Here is a 26,295-nt window from a genome sequence, read left to right as displayed (position 1 = left end):
GGGGCTTTGTTTCTTAAAGGGCAGCAGTCACATAAGTCTGTTATGAAGAAAAGTTGGCTGTAAGGAAAAATGCTTCCAAACTTTGACCAACTCCTGCAGCTTTATGAAGCTTGGACAATTGGGGAACCTCATGCTGTCCCAAGATTGGACTTTGGCAACCTAGTGTGGGAAGAAAAGAGCACAACCTCTCTGGGAAGCTAATGTGTACTGTAGGGGCATAGATGGGGATCCCGTCTTAGTGTGTATTCAAGGAAACTCCTCCTATTCTTGGACAGTTTTTCTTTTGGTTAAATTGGCAAACTAAATGTAGTGGAAATGCAAACCAGAGCCCTTCTTCCAACCTGATGTGTGATGTCTTACTGACTTGTAGATCAGAGACACCAGCCAAGAGCCTTGCGGCCGCTTATCCTTTCTGAAAGAGCCAAAGACCACCAAGGGTCTGCCACAGACAGCCGTTTGCAACTTGAATATCACCCTGCCAGCATATAAAAAGGTACAGCCCACGGGGCAGCTTAATATCCCCGGTAGCAGCATTAAGAGTTAGTACATGTTACCAATAGGAATGACTGTCTTGCCCTCCTTGGATGAAGCCGGCCTCCCTATGTCTTAACTGTTTTCGTGTACGCAGAAAGTAGACGTGTGGAAAATATCTCGAGTTCGAAATGTCCTGCGCCAAACGATTCTGAGCTCAAAAATTTTGGACTCGGAATGTTTTGCACACTTTCAGCAGAAAGCATTTTAAAAATTCCCAGTTGCCGTAGTTTCTGTTGTTTTTAGGCTGGGAAATTTTCTTCATAGATCCTGCTTCTGCTTAGAGTTCCTAGACTTTCTGCTCTGAGTAATTGTCATACGTTGATTTGCATTTTGATGTAGAGTTTTGTTTGTTAACCTATTATTTGTTGTTGTTGACATTGGTTTGCTTTGTCTATGATGAATTAGCTTGCATTTTTGTGCTCCCTTACTCGGACTTTTTCATATCCTGATATTCTTTTCCCTGCTGTTTGTTATAATATTCCTTGTCTCTGCAATTCATCTTGGGACCCAAAGGAAACAGAATCAGATCAAGATGATGAGGTAATACAAAACACTTTTTATTTTACCTTTACTGTAATCAAGAGCTTACATTCAAATTTCTGTCACCCTGCAGTAAGGTTTTTCTACCCCAAATTCTCAAACTCTATGCCTGTTTATGCTTTCCTGTAAAATAGAAAGATGGCAAACATCCAATGATGTACCACATATTGCTTAGAGCAACACAGGCACTTTTCTTCTTAGATTTCACATTCAGCCTCGCCGCTCCTCCTCCTACCATGCAAAAAATTGAGCCACATTTTGCGCAAGTATTTGTGGAGGGAAATACCACTTACCAGGGTCAGTCAGTGGTCTGTACTTTCCTATGACCTGTCCTCAGCTAAAAGCTCCTTGTGGGTAGCTGGGACTTACCAAATTCTCTTATTCCAGCACCAGGCTTTTATGAGGCAGGACACAAACATATCTGAGAACTTTAAATCAGGTCAGAAGGGGGATGGATCTGCATGAACCCCCATTGATCCACCTTTACACATAAATAAGTGCAACTCATGCAAACTGCAGTCACATTTGCTAAATCTGTGTCACCTTATCTGACTCCCCCAGGAAAATAGTGCATTTTCCTTCCAATAAACAGAAAACCATTTTATTCATTTAAAATCACATGTTGACTTCCTCTTCAAACTTTCAATATACAATTTACCATATTTTTCAGAGTATAAGACACACTCCCCCCCTCAAAAAAAGAGGGTGAAAATTTGGGTGTGGCTTATACACTGAATGTAGCCCCGCCCACCCACTGACCCCCACCCTTTGGCCTCTGCCTCCCAGCAATTTGCCTCCTTGCAGCAAACAGCCTGTTTCAGCTTCGGCAGAGCCTGATTAGCACAAGCAGCTGATTGTCAGTTGGATCGGCCTCCTGACCCTCAGCTGTTTCAGGCTGCAGGGATTGCCATTGCCTATTGCTGCGTGCCCCATTTGCTGCAAGGAGGCAAATTGCTGGGAGGCAGAGGCAGATTTCTTTTTTTCTTGTACTAATCAGGCTGTGCTGAAAAGGAAAAGGAAACTTGCTGTTTGCTGCAAGGAGGCAAATTGCTGGGAGGCAGAGGCAGATTTTTTTCTTGTTTTCCTCCCCCAGGTAAGTGTGTCTTATATTCCGGAACGTCTTATAGTCCGAAAAATATGGTATATAACCCTTTATTATTATAACCCTTTCTCTATAGGCACACACACACACACACACACACACAAACATCTCTCTCAAATCTTCTACAGTGTCTAAACCACAAAGAGTTAACATTCAAGAATGCACTTGTGAATATCTAAACCTGATGCCTTCCACATTAATTGGGGTTACAGTGACCTGAATTATCAGCTGTTCTGACATGTTAGTCACAACCCTTTTGGAAAGGACCGCACTGAAGATATCTGGTCAGGACCTTGGTTCTTGGTGCAAAACTGCCAGTTATTGGCCAAGTACAAGGAGGAAGAGGAGGAGGAAGGCTGTCTCAGTGAGATTTATAGTTGTGCCAACTGTTTCATATTGGCTTAATAAGGGGACATTATATGAAAAAAAATCATGAATCAGCTTGAGTCAAGTATGTTAAACTCAATAATTTGAGCAGAGTTAAACATGGGCTTTATGCTGCCTTTACAGTTAATGGAACTTAAATCACCAATTCCAGCATCTTTAAATCACTTGGGATGTTCAACCATTCTGGTACCCTTCCCAGCTATCAAATAACTATTTTCTATCAGTTCCAAGCTAACATCCTTTAAATGCACCCAATCAATTTGCTTCTTTTATAACCATTGCTAAATGAAAGTATGAAACGTATATAGGGATACAGAATAGTAGCTGCTGAAAGCTGGTTTTTCTAATCCCCCATCCTTGCCTTTGTGCATATTGAAAGAAAAACCTTCCGTGCCTTTTATTCGTCCTTTCTGTATTCACCTTAAAGTGGGTGTACCTTGTCATATATGTGCTTTCTGTGCAAATTGATTTTGGCAGAAGTATTTGATTGGCCTCAATTAAATCTGCCCCAAATTTGTTCGGTGTATAACTGTAACCTTGTGTGTGGGTGCTCTCATTGGTAGCCAGAAATAATCGCTGTGATGTCACTGTGCAATGTGATGGAAGAGCTTATACCAAGGGGACATTGTGATATGACCATTAAGGCTTAGCCTTGCTAGGTGATCCCAGGTCAAGGCATTGTGTGAAAAGTGTCCTTCTTCAAAGGCGGTCACATCCATTGGAAGACTCAGCACTGATGCTTCAGAGGCCTACTTAGGTTGCCTCCGTGATCCAGTCCTGACACAGACAAAACTGTAGTTGCACTTGGACACGCGCTCATGGGAAAGCGCTCGCACCACTGTAGTAGATCAGCGTGCCCGCCTTAAAGGAAGGGTGCTTGGCTCACATCAAAGCCGTCTTGCAAATGCTTTGCATGATTCCGCTCCATAAAATGTGACTTCAAAGGCTGCACCTGTGTAGTTTAGGAATGACATTATGGATGGCAAGTTTTGGGATTCAGCTTCTTCCCACATTGTTATTCCTCCCTGTTTCATTGTGGATCCAATGCATCATGAATTTAGGACATTGGGGTAGCAACTGAGCTAGGCCAGAAGGCCCTGGGTTCATTCTGCTCTCCATGATGAGGAGCTGAAGGAGGCAGGGGAAGGGATATGTCCCAGATCAGGTCATACTAGGTTAAATCATAGTTAACCCCGAGGGTACCTGTTCTTCCTTTCTCTTTTTTGCCCCCCAATATGGAGAATGGAGCTGTGGCCATCCATCTTCTAGTAACCACAGAAAGCGACCATAATATATGCCCAGTTACATGAACAATTAAGCTGAATAAGAGAAAGGTGAAATTTATTTCATCTTAAATTGAACTTTTAAGATACGCCAATAGAATTTGCAGAAACTGGACCCTCCCCCTTTGTAAGGTGAACTATCCTTCCATTTTTCTATTTCTTGCAGGCCCCACTAAGCACATACTTAACTGTTCAAAATGCAAGCTTTGAAACTGGATCAAAACACACCTAAGTGGAGATCAGCTGGAAGGGTGGGCGAGGAGGGGGCTTCGTCGTATGGAAAGTTGGTTGTTCTGAATTGCAGGGCCAGGAAAAGATAAAACCAGATTGTGTAGCCTGTAGGTAGTCAATATCGCTTTCTAGCCCTTAAGTGGAAGAATTTTTTTTCTTTAGGCACCACCGGATCCCTGAGGCCTTTTTAAGCCTGGGAATGGGATGAGGAGAATATTCCCTGTTTTTTAAAGCAGGTCTTTGCCGGTCTTGACTGCTGCTTTAAAACAAGGCTGGGACAACGAAATAGCATGGGGTTTACTGCTTGGGTTGGACTAGAATAGGGGTCTCCAACCTTGGCAACTTTAAGACTTGTGGACTTTAACTCCCAGAAAAGCTGGCTGAGGAATTATGGGAGTTGAAGTCCACAAGTCTTAAAATTGCCAAGGTTGGAGACCCCTGGACTAGAAGACCTCGAAGGTCCCTTCCAACCCTTTTACTCTGTTATTTTTTTAGTTATTTTCTGTTAATAAGACCGTGATTGAAATACAGAAGGGCATCTGCTTTCAAGGGGGATGTCTCTTCCAAGTTCCAAGAAGAAATATGTTTTCTTACAGACGGAGAAGACCGACCGCAGACAGAACTTTGTGTCCCTCGCTCTACGTAAGCGCTACAGCTATCTGACTGAGCCTGGCATGAGTGAGTTTCCTAATATACTAAGATTGTAAACTAATTTTTCATTAAAAAGAGACATTTTTTCTATCAACGTTGCATTTTATGTCATTGGAAGAGGTGTGATTTAGTAGGCAACGCCCTCCAATTATTCAAGCGCTCTTCTTGAGCACAAACAACTTTGAGAAACTCAAACAAGGACACCAATCGTATTTTCTTTTGACATATCCGTGGACCACATGAATCTGTTTGTGGAGAATTGGTTTTCTGTGCTTACCTAGCCAAAGAAGTTGGTCTGGCTCCTTTTCCAGAGAGGGTGATATCTCATGATTAACAGCTAATCCAAAGGTGCACACCGGGGTGTTTCAGTTGGGAACCAACTACATCAGGGGTGTCAAACTCATTTTCACTCAGAGCCGTATCAGCATTGTGTTTGACCTGGGGGGGGGCAGAGTGGGCGTGGCCAGCTCAATGTCATTTGTTTTGGGGGTGCCTGTGGGTGGCCTGAGCGCTCTGCCAGCGAAAACGGGCTCCTGAGCTCCATTTTCGGCTGCAATGGCCTCCAGCAACCCTCTGCCAGCGAAAACGGAGCTCAGGATGGCTGCGTGCGGCCTTCGCGAGCTCCATTTTCAGCTGCAATGGCCTCCAGCAACCCTCTGCCAGCGAAAACGGAGCTCAGGATGGCTGCGTGCGGCCTTCGCGAGCTCCATTTTCAGCTGCAATGGCCTCCAGCAACCCTCTGCCAGCGAAAACGGAGCTCAGGATGGCTGCGCGGCCTTCGAGCTCCATTTTCAGCTGCAATGGCCTCCAGCAACCCTCTGCCAGCGAAAACGGAGCTCAGGATGGCTGCGCGCCTTCGCGAGCTCCATTTTCAGCTGCAATGGCCTCAGCAACCCTCTGCCAGCCAAAACGGAGCTCAGGATGGCTGCGTGCGGCCTTCGCGAGCTCCATTTTCAGCTGCAATGGCCTCCAGCAACCCTCTGCCAGCGAAAACGGAGCTCAGGATGGCTGCGTGCGGCCTTGAGCTCCATTTTCAGCTGCAATGGCCTCCAGCAACCTCTGCCAGCGAAAACGGAGCTCAGGATGGCTGCGTGCGGCCTTGAGCTCCATTTTCAGCTGCAATGGCCTCCAGCAACCTCTGCCAGCGAAAACGGAGCTCAGGATGGCTGCGCGCCTTCGCGAGCTCCATTTTCGCCTGCAATGGCCTCCAGCAACCTCTGCCAGCGAAAACGGAGCTCAGGATGGCTGCGTGCGGCCTTCGCGAGCTCCATTTTCAGCCTGCAATGGCCTCCAGCAACCTCTGCCAGCGAAAACGGAGCTCAGGATGGCTGCGCGCCTTCGCGAGCTCCATTTTCAGCTGCAATGGCCTCCAGCAACCTCTGCCAGCCAAAACGGAGCTCAGGATGGCTGCGCGCCTTCGCGAGCTCCATTTTCAGCTGCAATGGCCTCCAGCAACCCTCTGCCAGCGAAAACGGAGCTCAGGATGGCTGCGCGCGGCCTTCGCGAGCTCCATTTTCAGCTGCAATGGCCTCCAGCAACCCTCTGCCAGCGAAAACGGAGCTCAGGATGGCTGCGCGGCCTTCGCGAGCTCCATTTTCAGCTGCAATGGCCTCCAGCAACCCTCTGCCAGCGAAAACGGAGCTCAGGATGGCTGCGTGCGGCCTTCGCGAGCTCCATTTTCAGCTGCAATGGCCTCCAGCAACCCTCTGCCAGCGAAAACGGAGCTCAGGATGGCTGCGTGCGGCCTTCGCGAGCTCCATTTTCAGCTGCAATGGCCTCCAGCAACCCTCTGCCAGCGAAAATGGAGCTCAGGATGGCCGCGTGTAGCCCTCCCGAGCTCCATTTTTGCTGGCAGATGCACCTTGGGCTGGTCCTTTGCTGTTTCCAGGGAGGCCTTGTGGGCCAAATCTAATTACCCCTTGGACTTTGTGTTTGACACCCCTGAACTATGATGTAAACCAGGGATGTCAAACTTGATTTCATTGAGGCCCACATTAGGGTTGTTGTTTGACCTCAGGGCCCAGGGTGGGCTTGGACAGGGGGGCGTGGCCAGCTTGGTGTCACTCGTGTTAGGGGCGCCTGTGGTGGCCTGAGGGCTCTTCCAGTAAAAACAGGCTCCCGAGCTCCGTTTTGGCTGCAATGGCCTCCTGCAGCCCTCTGCCAATGAAAGCAGAGCTCGCAGGGGCCACACACAGCCTTCCCAAACTCTGTTTTTGCTGGCAGAGGCACCGCGGGCTGGTCCTTCACTCTTTCCAGAGAGGCCTTGTGGGCCAGATCTAAGCAGCCCCTGGGCCTTGAGTTTGACACCCCTGAACTAGATATTATACTGAGCCGCTCTCAAGTTAAGCTTACTTTAGAAAAAGTAACTGCTTAGAGCACTTCTGCTCTGGAATGGCACGAATTTCCTAATAAAAATCTCCCTTTTGCTTATAGTTAACAACACTTAACAGGCACGAAATCTGGGTCTCCCTGTGTATTTGTATTATAGGCCTCCACATAGGAATTGGATTTTACATTGATATATTGGACCAAAGTATTATCAGCCTTAGTCACAGAATTCCAACCTATGGAATTAAAGGTTGGAATTTCAATTTAAAATTCTATATTTATTCACTGTACAGTTAATCTTACAGAAGTCCAACCAATGGACTTCTATAGGGTCAACTGTACAGTGAATAGATACATAGAATTTTAAATTAAAATTTAATTATACGATGATGCAAACCTACTAGGAAAATGGCCAGATTGATTTGAAATATTATATTAATTTAATATTTAACAAAAGCATATGAGAAGGTTATTTCATTGACATGGAGGTTATGCCTTTATCAATTTAATATCAGCGTGTCATAGATTAATTAGAACTTTCAGGGATAGGGCTCAGGGCAATGGTCCTCCCTTTCCTTCAAAGCCTGTGTGACCCAGGCATTCCATGGATGCAAAATTAGCAGCACTCTGGGCCTTTTTTGGTCCATTGTCATTTTTTTTTTTAGCTCACGTGTCAGAGTTCCCTCAGCAAGCTCAGCTCTTCAAAGCTTTCCAGAGACTCCGCGTGATGTGGTAACATGAGCTATGGTCAGCAGTTGGCAGTCTCTGACTATTGTAGCCGATTCTCAAACGCATATCTTCTGGATTAAATCTTGGTGCCCTCTCGGCTTACATTTTCCGCTGCATAGCAGTTTGTTTGTTTGTATGTTCAACATACAAACTTGTTTACATTTTTTATATTCCTGCATTGGAAAATTCTAGCTACTATATAAGAAAACATTGGCGTCACAGACACAGAGCTCCCAACTGCTGGCACTGGATTATCATTGGACCTCATTGCATTTCCCCCCAGTTCCCTTAACATAAGAACACATGGGAAATTAAACAACGAGCATTCTTACCTACCAGACCAGTGGGGAGGGGCATGTGACTGAGTGGGCATGGCCAACTTGACATCATTCACACCCACTCAGTCACATGACCTCCCCCCCCCACCTAGCCATCCCATAGGAAAAGGTAAGAAAATTTTTGGAATTTCCACCTATCTACCCCTGCCGTCCCTTTACCAGTCACCCCTGTTTCTCCTCCTTTAGCAGCCCCAGCCCTAGCCCCGCTTTCTCCCCTACCACCGCCTCTTTATTCAGGCTGCTTACTTTCCACGGCGGCTGGTCCAGACTCCGGAAGGCAAGCTGACTGGAGTTTGTGGTGGCCCCCAGCCAGCTGTTGCTGCTGGAAAGCAGCTGGCAAAGAAGCCTTTCAGCCACTGCCTCTTTGAGAGCTGCCTTGCAGCTGCGGTGGCTGACTGCAAGCCACGAAAAAGTACCGGAGGTCACGGAAAAAGCTGCTGCCGTCACCGCCATATTCTTCGTGCATGTGCATCCCATTGGACTTGCAAGGCAATGAGATGCGTGTGCATGAAGAACCTGGCGGCGATGAACATGGCGGCATGGGGGCATGGCCAGTCAGCCATCGCTACTGGTTCGGCGACCATGGCCAAATTTCTGCCAATGGTTTGAGCAAACTGGTGCAAACCGGCAGAATACCACCTCTGTACCAGACGCTGCCAGTCTCTCTACTAGAAGAAGCTGGTGATAAAACTCCATCAATGTGGCTAAGAATCTCCTAATTTGAAGCTGACCTTCTTTTTATAGAGGTCGCATCATCTGATGCCCCCATGTCGGTGCCTCCCAGAATCACTCTGGAATGGCACGAATTTCCTAATAAAAATCTCCCTTTTGCTTATAGTTAACAACACTTAACAGGCACGAAATCTGGGTCTCCCTGTGTATTTGTATTATAGGCCTCCACATAGGAATTGGATTTTACATTGATATATTGGACCAAAGTATTATCAACCTTAGTCACAGAATTCCAACCTATGGAATTAAAGGTTGGAATTTCAATTTAAAATTCTATATTTATTCACTGTACAGTTAATCTTACAGAAGTCCAACCAATGGTCTTCTATAGGGTCAACTGTACAGTGAATAGATACATAGAATTTTAAATTAAAATTTAATTATACGATGATGCAAACCTACTAGGAAAATGGCCAGATTGATTTGAAATATTATATTAATTTAATATTTAACAAAAGCATATGAGAAGGTTATTTCATTGACATGGAGGTTATGCCTTTATCAATTTAATATCAGCGTGTCATAGATTAATTAGAACTTTCAGGGATAGGGCTCAGGGCAATGGTCCTCCCTTTCCTTCAAAGCCTGTGTGACCCAGGCATTCCATGGATGCAAAATTAGCAGCACTCTGGGCCTTTTTTGGTCCATTGTCATTTTTTTTTTTAGCTCACGTGTCAGAGTTCCCCTCAGCAAGCTCAGCTCTTCAAAGCTTTCCAGAGACTCCGCGTGATGTGGTAACATGAGCTATGGTCAGCAGTTGGCAGTCTCTGACTATTGTAGCCGATTCTCAAACGCATATCTTCTGGATTAAATCTTGGTGTCCTCTCGGCTTACATTTTCCGCTGCATAGCAGTTTGTTTGTTTGTATGTTCAACATACAAACTTGTTTACATTTTTTACATTCCTGCATTGGAAAATTCTAGCTACTATATAAGAAAACATTGGCGTCACAGACACAGAGCTCCCAACTGCTGGCACTGGATTATCATTGGACCTCATTGCATTTCCCCCCAGTTCCCTTAACATAAGAACACATGGGAAATTAAACAACGAGCATTCTTACCTACCAGACCAGTGGGGAGGGGCATGTGACTGAGTGGGCATGGCCAACTTGACATCATTCACACCCACTCAGTCACATGACCTCCCCCCCCCCACCTAGCCATCCCATAGGAAAAGGTAAGAAAATTTTTGGAATTTCCACCTATCTACCCCTGCCGTCCCTTTACCAGTCATCCCTGTTTCTCCTCCTTTAGCAGCCCCAGCCCTAGCCCCGCTTTCTCCCCTACCACCGCCTCTTTATTCAGGCTGCTTACTTTCCACGGCGGCTGGTCCAGACTCCGGAAGGCAAGCTGACTGGAGTTTGTGGTGGCCCCCAGCCAGCTGTTGCTGCTGGAAAGCAGCTGGCAAAGAAGCCTTTCAGCCACTGCCTCTTTGAGAGCTGCCTTGCAGCTGCGGTGGCTGACTGCAAGCCGCGAAAAAGTACCGGAGGTCACGGAAAAAGCTGCTGCCGTCACCGCCATATTCTTCGTGCATGTGCATCCCATTGGACTTGCAAGGCAATGAGATGCGTGTGCATGAAGAACCTGGCGGCGATGAACATGGCGGCATGGGGGCATGGCCAGTCAGCCATCGCTACTGGTTCGGCGACCATGGCCAAATTTCTGCCAATGGTTTGAGCAAACTGGTGCAAACCGGCAGAATACCACCTCTGTACCAGACGCTGCCAGTCTCTCTACTAGAAGAAGCTGGTGATAAAACTCCATCAATGTGGCTAAGAATCTCCTAATTTGAAGCTGACCTTCTTTTTATAGAGGTCGCATCATCTGATGCCTCCATGTCGGTGCCTCCCAGAATCACTCTGGAATCGGGGCAGTGCCAAAATTGAGATGAATAATAATATTATATATATATATATATATATATAGGTCTTTGGTTGTTTGGGTTTTCTCCCGTGTAAAATTGGAAATGTCTTGGCAACGTTTCGATGAAGTCTCATTCGTCATCTTCAGGCTTCAGCTTCGTGCTTCTAACAACCAACTTCCCTTCCTGGATGTCTTAGTCTACAGGAAACCCAATGGCTCCCTAGGACACACCATCTACCAGAAGAAAACACACACAAACCGCTATCTGCACGCACTCTCACACCACCACCCAGCACAGATCAACTCCGTAGCCAAGACACTCATCTCCAGAACAAAATGCTTAGCTGACGAACAACACCTAAAAACCGAACTAGACACTCTCACTAACGTACTAACATCCAATGGATTCCAAAGAAATAAGATTACCAAGCTAATCCAAAAAGAACCCCCCACTAAAATCCAAGACAGAGAACAAGAAAACAGCACAGCCCTCCTCCCATATATAAAAGGCACCACAGACAGAATCAGCAAGATCCTCCACAAACACAACATCAAGACAGCATTCTGCACAAACCGAAAAATATCCACCATCCTAAGAAACCCCAAAGACAAAATTGAGTTAGAAAATCAAGGAGTATATGAAATCCCATGCACCGCCTGCCCCACCACATACATTGGACAAACCAACAGAAGAATAAGTGCACGCATTGAAGAACACAAGAACTCAGTCAAAAAAGAGGAACCAACTTCTTCCCTGGTCCAACACTTTAAAGTCACAGGACATGATATTGACTTTAAAAAGACCAGAACTATCGCCAAAACTGAACACTTTAACAACAGAATAATCAGAGAAGCCATTGAGATAGAAAAATGCCCACACAGCATGAACAAATGAGATGATACCTCCCGCCTACCAGCCATTTGGAAACCCGCCCTTATTGACAAACGAGTCCCTAACACGAGGAATGACACCAGACCCACACTCACGAGGTCCACACAGGATGTCACCACCGCACATCCACCCAGAAAGCAGACCCAAACCCACACTGATCATGAAGCACGACCAAGGACCAGAAGCCAGACCGCAGCTGCAACATTAGCCATTTCAAACCCCTCCAATCCATACATGCAGCAGACTGACACCCACTATGAAGATGTAGCACCACCACAAAGCCAAACAACAGCTATGCAGCTCACCAGCTCAAATCCCCCTGCAACACAGACTAAATTGAGCACAACCAAGCCCCCACCCAAACAGGACACACCCCCAGCCAATCAGAGCACAAAAAAACCTCCATCCAATCAGAGCACAGCCACGCTCCCACCCAATCAGTTCAAACCCCCACTAGCAGTTAAAAGGAAGAAACAGCTGCCATCACACATCGCTCCCAGAACCACGGCTGAAGCCTGAAGATGACGAATGAGACTTCGTCGAAACGTTGCCAAGACATTTCCAATTTTACACGGGAGAAAACCCGAACAACCAAAGACCTACATACAAACACCTGTGAAAACCTCAGAAAACAAATATATATATATATTCATATTTTTATACCGCCCTTCTCCGAAGACTCAGGGCGGTGATAATATAATATAATTTAATTTCTATACCGCCCTTCTCCCGAAGGATTCAGGGTGGTTTACAGCCATATTAAAAACACAAAATATACAAAATATAAATAACGGATTAAAACGAATTTAAAACGAAATATTTAATAGGCCTAATTAGCTAAAACGGTCTTAGACTGATATAAAACCCTTTAAAATTTAAAATTATAATAAATTAATTAAAACACACTTAGGCTAGTCCCGCACGATTAAATAGTAGAGTCTTCAATTCCCGCTTGAAGGTTCGGAGGTCGGGGAGTTGGCGTAACCCCGGAATGAATGAATGAATGAATCAAATCAAATCATCACTTGTATCTTATGAAATAGGAACTTTGAAGTCCAATGATAGGACTGTAGCCTTTCCTAGAGTTGCTGTTCTTAGGCTTGACAGTTCAGTCTTGGAACTTAAACTTAGGATAAATTCAGTTGTCTTTGGAAGGTGTTTTTAAAAGTGGTACATTTTAATAATCCCATTTTAATCTCGGGATCAGATTAAATTATCATGCTCAAATCAGCAGTAGAGAAGCCAGGAAAACCATTTTCACAAATAACATCATTTGCTTTTAAATGTGGGATATGAATTTTGTAATTCCTTGCTTTGAAAATCTATTCTCAAAAGGTACCAAGACATTCGGCCTTGTAGAAAAAGCGGGCTCTTCTTTTAAAATGTTTTCTGTGGAAATAATTCTGAATATTGATGTATTCTGCATAGCACACACCGCACATGTCATTTTATTCCTCATGCTTGTTTTGACATGATAAATCATGCATGAATAAAAGTGAAAAGTTTTGGTTGCTTCGCTTGCCATGTTTTTTCATTAATTGTACTCTTTTTTTCTGTATGACAAATGCTTGTTAAAGTCATTCCACATGAAGCTTTTTATTTACGTTTTACCAAGCTAAAGGACTGTTGCATGAATAATTCGACTTTCAGAGGATTTTTTTTTTCATTGTTGTTTTAATCTTTGAGTCAGAGAAGCTCTTGCTCTTATTGGCTTTGTGAGCCTGAAGCATTAACCAAGCGTGCATGGGAGAGAGGTCTGACTTTATTCCCCCTGGCTTCACACTTTGCACATCAATTGCCTGTCACTTTGAGAGATTTTGGGGTGGGGGAGGGGGCTCTGCATGAAAGATTTGGGAGTGTTTCTCAAGCCAAGTTGCTCAGAGTCACACGCACAAGCCTATACAAGAACTTAACAAAATGGTTAAAGCTCTTAAAAGTAGACAATCCTGAGGAAATTTTGACCCTTGCTAGCAGCAAAGACATATAAATTAACAGGCAAATGGAACTGAAAGATTTAAAACTTCAAGTTCAGCACATCAGAAAGTCAATAGGAAGTGAGAGAAGAATTTTTGGTTGTGGCTGTTACTTTGGACCAGCGTGGACTTCTGTTTTTTAGCCTTTTCTGTTTTCTTCATTGTCTGCAGATTCGGTTGCCTTGTGCTTTTCTGTTTTTCATTTCTTGTCTTTTTCCATTTCCCTTTTTATAAACATTTTTGATTATCCATAATTACATGGCTCATTCCTATTTTTTCCCCTCCTGTTAGCCATTGATTGTTACCTGTTTCATTCTGATTTCATACAAACAATTGTATTTGCTTTTTTTGTAATATTACAAAACGTTTACTGACCAATTTTCTTCTCTGGTCTCTCTGTTTTTCAACCATTTTTGTTGATTTTTACGTTTTATATATCTCTATATATTATTTTGGTTTAACCACTTAAGAAACAGTTGAACGGAGTGCCACGGCTACGAGATCCCTACCCACCACCTATTCCTACAAGCCATTCTTGTCCGCAAGACCCTATCAGTCATGGACCACAGCACCCATCACTGTGCCTGGACAAAGCAAATCGGGCTTCACTTCCCTCTCCAGCTCGTCTTCTAACACACCAACCGCTTCCCCATTAAAGTCAATCTGGTCGGTTTCCTCTGCTTCGCCCATCAAATCCACGCTAGGAGCCTCCACCACATCTTCCGTTAAATCCGTTAGTGATGTAGCTTCTCCAATTAGATCCTTTCGGACAATCTCGCCTATGAAAACCATGGTCTCCCAGCCTCCCTATAATGTGCAAGTTACTCCCGGGTCCTTTGTCAGAGCTCCTATCGTCACGGAAGCTGCTGGTTTGAAAGGGCTGGTGTCGGCTTCTGTGTTCCCCACTCGGACATCTCCTGTGACCACAGCTGGGTCTCTCTTAGAGAGGTCATCCATTACCATGACGCCTCCGGCCTCTCCTAAATCTAACCTTAACATGTATTCTTCAGGCCTGCCATTTAAGTCCATCATGACATCAGCCTCTCCTCTCTTGTCTTCACCATTAAAATCGGTGGCGTCTCCTGCTAAATCAGCAGCTGACGCTGTGTCACCCTCTAAAGTCACAATGGCCGCATCCCCCGTGAAACACACGGTTGGGCACACAGAGGTGGCCATGGTGAACGGATCCATATCACCTTTGAAATACCCATCTCCCATCAGCTTGATCGGCGGTCCCAAGGCCACGGCTGCCTTTCAGGAGAAGATGGGGGTGACAGCCGCTTCCGCAAGCTGTGCCGTTAAAGCAGCCAGTGACACAGTTGAGAAAATGCTGCCGGCGACTCCTGCAAAGCCATTTTCTCCACTCAGGTCGCACGTGTCTTCAACTCCGTCCGCCTTTCAGTCAATCAGAGCTCCTTCCACTGGGGTGCTCTATGCGTCTCTCGGGTCAATCTCAGCAACTACCTCGTCAGTAACTTCATCAACCATCACGGTGCCAGTCTATTCTGTAGTCAATGTTTTGTCAGAACCAGCACTAAAGAAGCTCCCCGAGACACCCTCCCTGGCCAAATCAGCAGCTGCCTTGCTCTCGCCTCTTAAAACATTGACTACAGAGACATGCACCCAATCTCCCTTTAACCGAACCTCCTCTCCCGTCAAATCATCTTTGTTCTTAGCACCCTCCGCCCTTAAGTTGTCCACACCGTCATCTTTATCTTCTAGTCAGGAGATATTAAAAGATGTGGCTGAGATGAAAGAGGACCTAATGAGAATGACAGCAATATTGCAGACAGATGTAATGGAGGAGAAGGCGTTCCAACCAGAGCTGGCCAAAGAGGGTAGAATAGATGATGAAGAACCTTTTAAGCTTGTTGAGAAAGTCAAAGAGGACCTAGTCAAAGTTAGCGAGATACTGAAAAAAGATGTCTGTGTAGAGAATAAAGCCTCAGCCAAACTCTCTCAGAACGATAAAGGACACTCCTCTGAGGAGGAATGGGTAGAGTTCAGTGCAGGTGAGATTGACGAAGCCAGATGCCAGGGCATGATCATCCCTCCTCTGACTATCCCAGAAAAGGTGCAGCTCAAAGCCAAGGCTGTCTCCGAAAAGGATTACAACTTGAGCAAAGTCATTGATTACCTAACAAATGACATTGGCAGTAGCTCCCTGGCGAGTTTAAAGTACAAGTTTGATGACGGGAGAAGGGAAGGGGAAGAGAGGCAGAAAAGGGTTCTAAAACCAGCCATTGCACTACAAGAACATAAACTTAAAATGCCGCCAGCCTCCGTGAGGCCATCCACTTCTGAGAAAGAATTGTGTAAAATCGCTGATTCCCTTTTTGGAACTGACACTGTTTTGGAGTCTCCCGATGACTTTTCCCAGCATGATCAAGATAAAAGTCCTTTGTCCGATAGTGGCTTTGAGACCAGGAGCGAGAAAACCCCTTCAGCCCCGCAGAGTGCAGAAAGCACGGGGCCAAAGCCCCTTTTCCATGAGGTGCCGCTCCCTCCTGTGATCACGGAGACCAGGACTGAAGTGGTGCACGTGATCCGTAGCTATGAACCCTCATTGGGGGGAGAGGCCTCTGAGCCTCATGCAGAAGAACCGCCCTCACCCAAAGTGGTCAGCACCTTTATGGAGCTGGAGCCCCGGCCCAATGGCGGCTCCCTGAAGGGGAAGGGGAACGCCTTTCAAGTGAAGGCCAGTAGCGAAGACGAGTGTGCCCTGGCTAAAGGTGTCCGTGTGAAAGAAGAAACCCACATAAGTACCACCACCAGAATGGTTTACCACAAACCCCCATGCACTCAGAGTCCTTCAGAGAGAATTGAGGAAACCATGTCTGTTCACGACATCATGAAAGCTTTTCAGTCAGGACGGGACCCTTCCAAGGAGCTGGCAGGTCTGTTTGAGCATAAGTCTTCGGTCTCCCCAGAGGCTGGCAAATCCACTGAAATGTCACCCCAGCCCGCAGAGAAGGACTACAAAATGAAACCCAAACTGGAGCGTATAATAGAGGTCCATATTGAAAAAGGTAATCAGTCTGAGCCTACTGAAGTCATTATTAGAGAAACCAAAAAGCATCCAGAGAAAGAAATGTATGTATATCAGAAAGACTTGTCCCAAGGGGATGTGGAAAAGCAGGAGGCCCTTCCTTGTTCGGATGAACAAGGTCAGCCCGAAGAAGAAGAACTGACAGCCGAAGAGTCCCTGCATTCTTATTTGGAATCTTCTAGAGTAAACACTCCTGTCTCCCAGGAAGAAGACAGTCGCCCTAGTTCTGCCCAACTTATGTCTGATGACTCGTACAAAACCTTGAAGCTTTTGAGTCAGCACTCAGTAGAGTACCATGACGATGAGTTGTCAGAACTAAGAGGGGAATCTTACAGGTTTGCTGAGAAAATGCTTCTCTCAGAAAAGCTAGATGTGTCTTACTCAGACACCGAGGAGTCAGTTACTGACCATGTCCCCCCCCTTAGCTCAGACTTTCAGGGGCCTGATAAACGATCCAGAGAAAAAATAGCCCCAGCATCCCCACAAGACATCCTCACCAAAATCTCTAAAGAGATATCAGAAAATGGTGTGGGTAAAATATCAAAAGATGATCCTTATGAGAAAGTGACAGTGTTGCATTATTCCGGAGATGTTAGTAGCCCAAAGCATGCTATGTGGATGCGTTTTGCCGAGAACAGATTAGACAGAGGTAGAGAAAAGTTGATGTATGAAGACAGGGTGGACAGGACGGTTAAGGAGGCTGAAGAAAAGCTGACCGAAGTATCGCAGTTCTTCCGGGACAAGACAGAGAAACTGAACGATGAGCTGAAATCACCAAAGAAGCAGCAGAAAAGGAATGGGAGAGAAGCTGGTGTGGGCCTTAGATCAGCAAGCAGCAGTCCGGAGAAGGTGACTGCTTCTGAGTCACAAAGCGACTGGGCAGGAGGAGGAGTCTGTGCTCAGGATGGGAAGAGCTGGCCAAAACCTGAGGAGAGGAAGGCAGCCAGTTTGCCCAGCAGCCCAGAGAGGCAGATTCTCTCTCAGCTGAGCAAAGATTTGAAGGGAGCAGCTCAGAAAAGCAAAATCCCAGAGACTCTGCCAACTGGGTTCCAGCTGAAGCAATCCAAGCTCAGCTCCATTAGGCTAAAATTTGAACAGAGCCTAGGCTCCAAAAGTAAGGAGATGCTTCCAGAGGAGAAAAAGCTGGATGCGCCATCTAAAATCCCAGTGAAAAAGTTGCAGGACAGCAAGCTCCCAGTCTATCAGTTTTACTCCCGAGAAAAACAGGCCAAAGAGATAGACCTGGTGGATGGGAACTTAGCATTGCAGAAGGAACCTCCTGCCGGCTGCTTCCAAGATGGCCCCAGGGGCAAAGGCAAAATTATTGAGGATGCATCTCCTCTGAAGGTCCCCAAGGCCAAGGATGACATTCCAAGCAAGACCGTTTCGGCCTTTGCAGAGCAAAAGGTGAAGGGCTTGGCCTATGGTGCCAGTGCGGTGCCTGTCCCAGCCAAGGGGCACTGGGATAAAAAGATTTATAGGACATGGGAAAGTCCTGGGACATCTTCCCCTAAAGCCCAGAGAGAAAAACTTTCCCATGTGCTTGTGCAAGATGTAGTCAAAGAAAACCAGATTGACCCTCTTGAGACTAAAGATCTGGCCAAATCTGGTGAACTGATCACTGTGACTGAATATGAGCAGAAAGTGTCCACAAATGGATCAGGTTCTAAGGAGGTGAAGGAAGTGAATGTAAAGTCTCCATCCAAAAAGGTGCTTTATAGAGAATACCTTGTCAGAGAAGGGGACTATCCCAGTGAAGTGAGGGATAGGATTTCTAAGAGAAAAGAACCACCGATGGCACCCCATATTCCAGAAAGAGTTTCAGAAGAGCAAACTATGTTGGCAGGTGGTGTTCTTGAAGGACAGTCCCCAACTGCACGCCACGAACTGCCAACTCGCTTGCCCCACATCAGAATGGATAAGGAAAAAGTAGAGGGACAATTCGATGGGATGGAACCAAAGAAAGGGGTAGAATGTAGTCCAGCCAGCGCCAGGCAACTCAGTTGCTTCCAGTTAAGTCCTCCTCACGGGGAGGCAAAGTCATCCCCCAATAAGACACCCGATTCCTTAGAAGTTAGCCCAGGGAAACTGTCTCCCGCAAAGAAATTTGACCTGATGAAACCATCCCCTTTAGCAACAGAGGAAGCAGCAAAGGAGATAAAAACACTACCTGTTTATGTCAGTTTTGTTCAGGTAGGGAGGCAGTATGAAAGAGAGGTACAGCAAGGAACGGTCAAAAAGATTGTAAGTCAGGAAAGTAAGACAGTGCAAGAGACGAGAGGGGGGTTCTATACCACCAGGCAGCAGAAGCAGCTTCCCTCCCCCCAAGGTAGCCCAGAGGATGACACCTTAGAACAGGTGTCCTTTATGGACAGTTCTGGGAAAAGCCCCCTAACCCCAGAGACACCAAGCTCAGAGGAAGTGAGTTACGAGTTTACCTCCAAAACACCCGATTCACTCATTGCTTATATACCCGGCAAACCGAGCCCAATCCCTGAGGTGTCGGAGGAGTCTGAGGAGGAGGCCGAAGCCAAGTCCACCTCCATAAAACAGTCTCCCCCAATTGAGCAAGAGCTGCCCATTAACTTGGACAGGGAATCTAACAAAAGGCCGAAGGGAAACCGGGTGGCCTACATTGAATTTCCACCACCTCCTCCATTAGATGCTGATCATTCAGAGCCAGAAAAGCCGCGTCCCTCCTCTGAGAGTGACATGGAGCTGACAGAAGTCAACCTTCAGGATGAACTTGAGAGGCGTCAGCTGGCTGAACCAGTCATCCGCGTTCAGCCCCCTTCTCCTGTGCTGCCAGGAGAAGATCTAAGCGACTCCAGCGATGACGAGTCTTTGTATCAGCCCGTTCCAATTAAAAGATACATGTTTAAACTGAACGATATCGAAGATGACCGGAAGGAGATCACCGCACGCAAATTCTCTGAAATGAAGGAGACCAGAAAGCCCAATGAATTTGATTTGGCTCTTGAATCTCCCCAGAATGATGTGGCACCCAATGGGAACAATGACCAGTCAGTTACCGAGTGCTCAATAGCGACCACCGCAGAATTCTCCCACGATACAGATGCTACCGAAATTGACTCTCTCGATGGGTATGACCTGCAAGATGAGGACGATGGGCTGACCGAGAGTGATTCCAAGCACGCGTATCCAGCAGTAGAAACTAAAAAAGATATCTGGGCTACTGAAGGCATCTTGAAGCAGACTGATCGGAGTTTTAGCCAAAGTAAGCTGGAAATTATTGAGGAGGAGGAAAAAGTCGGCTCTGAGGAAAAGAAGAAACCCTTATCAAAATGTCCAGCAGCTGAAAAAAATGTCGATAAGGCTGAACAAAAGCCGGGGGCGCAGTTCTTCACTTTGGAAGGCCGACATCCTGATAGGACAGTGTTTCCTGACACGTATTTCAGTTACAAAGTAGACGAAGAGTTTGCCACTCCTTTTAAAACTATAGCCACCAAGAGCCTAGATTTTGACCCTTGGTCCAGTAACCGTGGAGATGATGAAGTCTTTGAATCCAAAAGCAGGGATGATGACACCAAGCCTTTTGGCCTGGCAGTGGAAGACAGGTCTCCAGCCACCACCCCAGACACGACGCCCGCTAGGACACCGACAGATGAAAGTACCCCAACTAGTGAGCCCAACCCCTTCCCGTTTCATGAAGGGAAGATGTTTGAGATGACTCGCAGTGGTGCAATTGACATGAGCAAGAGGGATTTTGTTGAAGAAAGACTCCAATTTTTTCAGATTGGTGAGCATACTTCTGAAGGGAAGTCAGGGGACAAGGGGGAAGGGGATAACAATAAAGTCACTGCCATCACACAGCCGCAGTCAGGGGACAAAACGGTAGAGAAAACCGTAGAGAGAGAAGTAGAAACGCCAACAGTTGAACCTAAGCTCATCCTCCAGGCCAGTGGAGATGGCATGGAAGCAACACCTGGTTGTAGCTCACTGGAGAAATCGTCCATGGCGCTTCACGCTTCTAAAGTCGATCCCAAATTGCGCACCCCGATTAAAATGGGCATTTCGGCTTCCACCATGACGCTGAAGAAAGACATGTCTGGGGAAATGTCAGATAAGCTAGAGACGGTGACACCAGGGACTCAGGGCTTAGACTGCGAAGCTGTAGAGGAGGTCGCAGACACGGCTGTGCTTAACCAGACCAGCAGTAGGGAAGCAGAAAAGTATGATTTTCCAAAAGATAATTTTAATAACAACAACAATTTGGACCCATGCACCACACCTACCAATCACCTTACTTGTACAGTAGTGCTAAATGAACACTTTGAGTCCAAATGTCCCACCCAGAAAGCTAATCCAATGAAACACCCTTCAGGAAACGGTCCCGGTGCAACCCAAGGAGACTGTAAGCAGAAAAGACTCAGAGAGCAGCAGGCGCCCTCCGAACCAGTTGGGAATCGAACACGCTCCCGGCTTCCCGTAAAAGCCAAAGACGCAGTGCTGCATAGCATTAGCCAGACCGGCAGGGGGAGTCATGTCAGGGAGGCTAGGCGAGTTGACCCAAGGAAGCCGTGCAGCTCTTCTCTACCCGTAGAGGGGAGGTCTAAGATTCCCATAAAAAACACGCAGAGGCATAGCCTGGCCTTAGCTAGAAAAATGCCACCAGCTCAAAGCCAAGGGCAGGTAGAGAGAAGCAAGGCCAACTCTTTTCCTTCTAAATTACCATTAAAGGTAAGATCTACCACCACCACCACCACCGTCACTGCCGCAGCCGCAACAACTGTTAAAGCAAAGCAAGGTCAGCTTAGGGAGGTATGTAAACATTCTATTGAATATTTTAAGGGAATTAGCGGTGAGGCTTTAAAGCTTGTCGACCGACTATCTGATGAACAGAAAAAAATGCCACCAGGAGTATCTGAGGAGGTGGAGGAGGAGGAGGAGGAGGAAGAAGAAGATAGTACCTCAAGAACCACATCCCTGTCCGAAGCCACTCAAGTTTTCCAGCCATCCATTGCAACGAAGCCCGCTAGAGATATGAGAACAGAGGCAGCACCTTTAAAATCAAAGATTGAAAAGTCCGACAGTGACAGGAGGAGGAGGATGAGGAGGAGTAAGAGAAGGACTGGTGAGAATGGAGGGAGTCAGGTTTCTGGAGCTCTTCGGGCTCACCCTGTGGAAGCCAAGCCTAGTTTGTAAAACTTTCAACTTGTTGATCTTAGTGCATGAACTGTTGTGATTGCCTGTGTAGTGACTTCCTCTAGTTCTCATTCTGTCATTGTCATCTCTGTGTTTTGTCTTTTATGCTCTTCTTTCTTCCTTTATGTGAAGTCTGTATAGTAGATAGCTAGGGACGCATGCCGAAGACATTCATGTCAGCCCCCAGATGCTCCTGGACAGTAAAACTTGCCCTTTGTCGAAAGAAAGCACTTTTTTTCATTCTTTAGTTCCTGGTGGGCTATTTTTGTTTCCTCCCCTCCACCAGTAATTAAATCATGTTATACAGCTCATTAGATAGATTGTCAGCATGTTTGGTTCCATTTACACAATATTTACATCATGTAGATAAACACTACTAGCCTTTCAAAGGGGAAAGTTCCAGATCTGCGAATCTGCATTTTTTTTTTTTTAAAAAAAGAACCAAAACAGGGCATTCCATTCTTTTTAGTAATTGGACTAAAAGCACCTATTAAAGTAACACAGTGTATTACAGTTATGTTAGTCAGTGCTAAGCACCCTTTCACATTACCCTTTTAATAGAAGAATTGTAAATCACAGGTCCACAGAGCCCCTGCGAGCGGACAGATATAAGGATGGCAATTGTGGCTGATCACCTGGGACTTAGCTGGACAGGTAAGGGTTTGGAATATTCTGAAGCTCTAGAAACTAGCAACCCTCGGAGAGGCTCACCTGGTTGTGTCTCCCTGGATATGTATATCTGTGTGTTGATGGATGGGGGAGGGCAGGAAGAACTTATTCCTCCCAAGTCCATCCTGCTCTGCTCTTCAGCTGGAGAGATTTAAAAAATGGGAACAAGCAGCCTTTTTGGAGCTCCCGGTATTTGCCAAAACTAAATAATAGAGCTGGTAAGAAAAGATGAAGAAAAACATCCTTCTACACTATTACTGGAGTTAAAGATTGAGCTGATGCTTCCATTGATGCATCCATGTCATTTTTTGAGCAGCAGCACTACAGTGTCAAGAGATATTTGCTTTTACCTTTTTCTAGATGATATTTTGTCATCTCAGTCCTGTCTGCAGCCCTGGGATTGCCTGGAGGCTTCCCTCCAAATCTACCCAGGTTAAGGTCAGCTGAGGCCAGTTAAGGCTGCTACAACTGGGACACTTGCTTGTATGACATGGAGTCTTCCCCTATGATTTTGGTATCTCCTTTCTTGCTATGCAACAGATCGTCACAATAGCCAAGCGAACCACAAAGTCAGATTCTTTTCATTGCTTCCTACTGGGTGTTGGAGGCTGCCCAGTTGGAATTCATCTCAGATATGGAAGGGGAAGGGTTGAGCATTGCACTTATTATCCGGGGAAGGCAGGGGAAGAGTTATTTATTTTGCCCTCATTCTGGCCACAGCAGATGTCCTTCCAATTCTGGTCCTTTGATGCAATGTTGGGAGCAAATGGAGCTGGGTTGTGATGATGACAGGGGAGCCTCTGGTCTCAGCTTTGGATTTGGAAACTTGGGAGTCCAAGCCATAATGTTGTATGTTTGGATGTTGCCAAGGGCTGCCCTCCCCCTGCCTGGACCATTGTTTCTGTCCAGACTGAGACCAACAAAGTAAAAAGAACTTAGAAAGGAGAGAAGACCCATAGCTATCTTAGCCTCTCTTCCTGAGTCTGTGACTCAAGGTTGCCTCTGAAAGTGACTCTCATTCTCTGTCTACACCAGAAGTCTCCAAACTTGGCAACTTTAAAACTTGTGGACTTCAACTCCCAGTGTTGGCTGAGGAACTCTGGGAGTTGAAGGCCACAAGTCTTAAAGTTGCCAAGTTTGGAGACCTCTAGTCTACACCCTTTGGCCTTTGAGGTATGTTAGGAAGTTTAGGCTGAATTTTCTGAGAATAAAAACTGGTCGTGTCATTTGATGTCAGAAATACATTTGATTTTCAAATAAAACACAAGTAATTGTTTTTCTTCTCTTTCCCACACTGTAGAACTGGCAAGAGAGCTGAATTTTTCTGTTGACGAAATTAATCAGATTCGAGTGGAAAACCCAAATTCTTTAATTGCTCAGAGCTTCATGTTGTTAAAGAAATGGGTTATAAGAGATGGAAAAAATGCTACAAGTAAGTTTTAAGATTTGTGTAGAAAGGTCTGCATCTTGAAGTTCCTATGAAGGTGACAGGCTCAGGGGCATGTGTGAATGAACAGACCAAACCCCTCTGTGTCCAGAGTACTTACATTCTTTATCCAACAGCCTTGGTCATCCAACCTTCGTGCATGTATAATATTGTAGAGAGACACAACGCCTTGGAGAATAAGTTGCCAATACACACTGTTAAGTGTTTTGGATTTACGCAGCATTGTGCGTTCATTGATCAAAAGACATGCCGGGATTTGATAAATAAGCAATTCAAAATGTACAGGGCACTGCAGCTCATGTGCTCCCATCTCTGACATTTAGTTGACGCCTCCTCTTTTGTTTAGAGAACTCAACACTTCCTATGGGATCAATGAAACCACAGGCCACCTATCCAAAGAATTAAAAATTGCGCACAAGAATTTTAATGTGTTTTGTCCTTTTCCCCCCACAGCTGATGCCTTAACTTCTGTATTAACAAAAATCAATCGGATCGACATTGTAACTTTGTTGGAAGGACCAATATTTGACTATGGCAACATATCAGGCACCAGAAGTTTTGCAGATGAAAATAATGTTTTCCACGATACTGTTGATGGTAACTGAGTTTGTTTCATTTTATGTTTTCCCCCCCCAAGTGAGTAACAAATATATATGTTTTTGATCTAATAACATGGGACTTTAAGACTTTTTGTTCTTACTTAACAAGATATGATTTAGGGCAGGGGTCTCCAACCTTGGTCCCTTTAAGACTTGTGGTCTTTAACTCCCAGAGTTCCTCAGCCAGCTTTGCTGGCTGAGGGACTCTGGGAGTTGAAGTCCACAAGTCTTAAAGGGACCACGGTTGGAGACCCCTGATTTAGGGTATGACCGAACCAGCGAAGATTCACTTGTTTTGAATTAACAGAGTTGCAAATTGCTTCTGTAGTCCTGAGGTGCGATTGCAAACTTTGCAGTTAGATTCTGAAACTCCCCTAATCAGGCAATGAAACTCCAATGTTCCAATTCAGAGTTTTTTCTTGAGGTTGTTAACCAATGTTTTGCTTTCAGACATGGAGGTGCAATCAAGAACAAGTTACAGCAATTACATTTTTGGCTTTTGACATGTTGCTAGGCTGCTTACGAAATACTGTGCTGGCCTGAACATGCAAGATGAGTGTATGTGCATGTGTCAACTTGCATATGCATACATCCAAGAATCCATGTTCTGGGGGGCTGCCTCCTGGGGTAAGCATTCCCTGTCTCTGAGCAGCAGGGCTGGCCCCTAAATCGCTGCAGTGCAGAAATATAAGTTCTGTGGACATTTTAAGAAATTTGTTCTTGAAATGTGGCTTGTGCTGTTTAATTGTTAAAAGGGTCTCTTCCCTCTAAAAAGAATGTGCTTCTCTTGTTTTGCGTTCTGTCCTTCCTCTTCTCCAAGCATCTCTAAAGCTCCTTATCCTCACCAAGACCAGACTGCATCTTAACTTTCTCTCAGTGGATTCAGAGAACCAACCAACCAACCAACCACCATTATAATTAATGCACGTCGTTTCCAGATGCCATATCTCAACGCTGAAGTTCTCCATTTTTGTCAGATGGGCTAGCCTAATACTTACCTGTGGGATTATGCAGCTATACCATTCATTTGCCATTTCATTTCTATGCTGAAACTAAATGCTAGGACAGGCACGGTCAATGCTCAGACTCCCGCAGTGTTTTCCTTATTCTGGCTGTTGTCCTGAACGCTGGGAATAATTTTCTGACAAGCACATAGTACCACAGTCGATGGACAAGTTGACATGAGCCGTGGTGGTGCAGTGGTTAGAATGCAGTATTACCAGGGATTCAGCCGGTTCGGACCGGTTCAGGCAAACCGATAGTTACAGCCAGCAGCTGGGCCTGCCCACCTGCCCCGGTGCTATCCCGTCTATCCTGTGTTTTTTAGGCAGCATGCATGTGCGCAAAAGCGAAGCTATTCCATCCCATACAGTCACTGTATTTTTGATGCACGCTCGCATTTTTGATTCTGGGCGAACCGGTTGTTAAATTATGTGAAGCCCATCTCTGAGAATTACAGGCTAACTCTGCCCTCTGCCAGGAGTTCGATTCTGTCCGGCTCATGGTTGACTCAGCCTTCTATCCTTCTGAGGTCGACAAAATGAGGACCCAGATTGTTGGAGGAAATATGCTGACTCTGTAAACTGCTTAATTTAGAGCAGGGTTCTCCAACCTTGGCAACTTTAAGCCTGGAGGACTTCAACCCCCAGAATGCCCCAGCCAGCTTTGCTGGCTGGGGAATTCTGGGAGTTGAAGTCCTCCAAGCTTAAAGTTGCCAAGGTTGGAGACTCCTGGTTTAGAGGGCTGTAAAGCACTGTGAAGCAGTATATAAGTAAGTGCT

The 26,295-nt window shown here is 45.8% G+C and overlaps 1 protein-coding gene across 10 annotated transcripts in view; it reads left to right on the top strand.

Moving 5' to 3' along the window:
- ANK3 (ankyrin 3) overlaps positions 1–26,295 on the top strand; it is a 345,627-nt gene that overhangs the window by 301,374 nt on the left and 17,958 nt on the right. For 5 of the 10 annotated variants that reach the window (XM_058189397.1, XM_058189394.1, XM_058189395.1 and 2 more), the window contains 6 exons: positions 371–493; positions 1,048–1,074; positions 4,674–4,755; positions 22,380–22,454; positions 23,770–23,901; positions 24,370–24,513. In XM_058189397.1, the coding sequence (XP_058045380.1) occupies positions 371–493; positions 1,048–1,074; positions 4,674–4,755; positions 22,380–22,454; positions 23,770–23,901; positions 24,370–24,513 (583 nt within the window). Of the gene's footprint in view, positions 1–370; positions 494–1,047; positions 1,075–4,673; positions 4,756–14,061; positions 21,730–22,379; positions 22,455–23,769; positions 23,902–24,369; positions 24,514–26,295 lie in introns of all 10 variants that reach the window. The other 5 variants (XM_058189398.1, XM_058189399.1, XM_058189396.1 and 2 more) reach the window with 2 other exon arrangements.

The sequence above is a fragment of the Ahaetulla prasina genome, chromosome 6 (assembly GCF_028640845.1).
Source record: "Ahaetulla prasina isolate Xishuangbanna chromosome 6, ASM2864084v1, whole genome shotgun sequence".
NCBI classification, from domain to species: domain Eukaryota; kingdom Metazoa; phylum Chordata; class Lepidosauria; order Squamata; family Colubridae; genus Ahaetulla; species Ahaetulla prasina.
The sequence above is the reverse complement of the archived record's forward strand: the minus strand, read 5'-3'. Positions and strand labels throughout refer to the sequence as shown.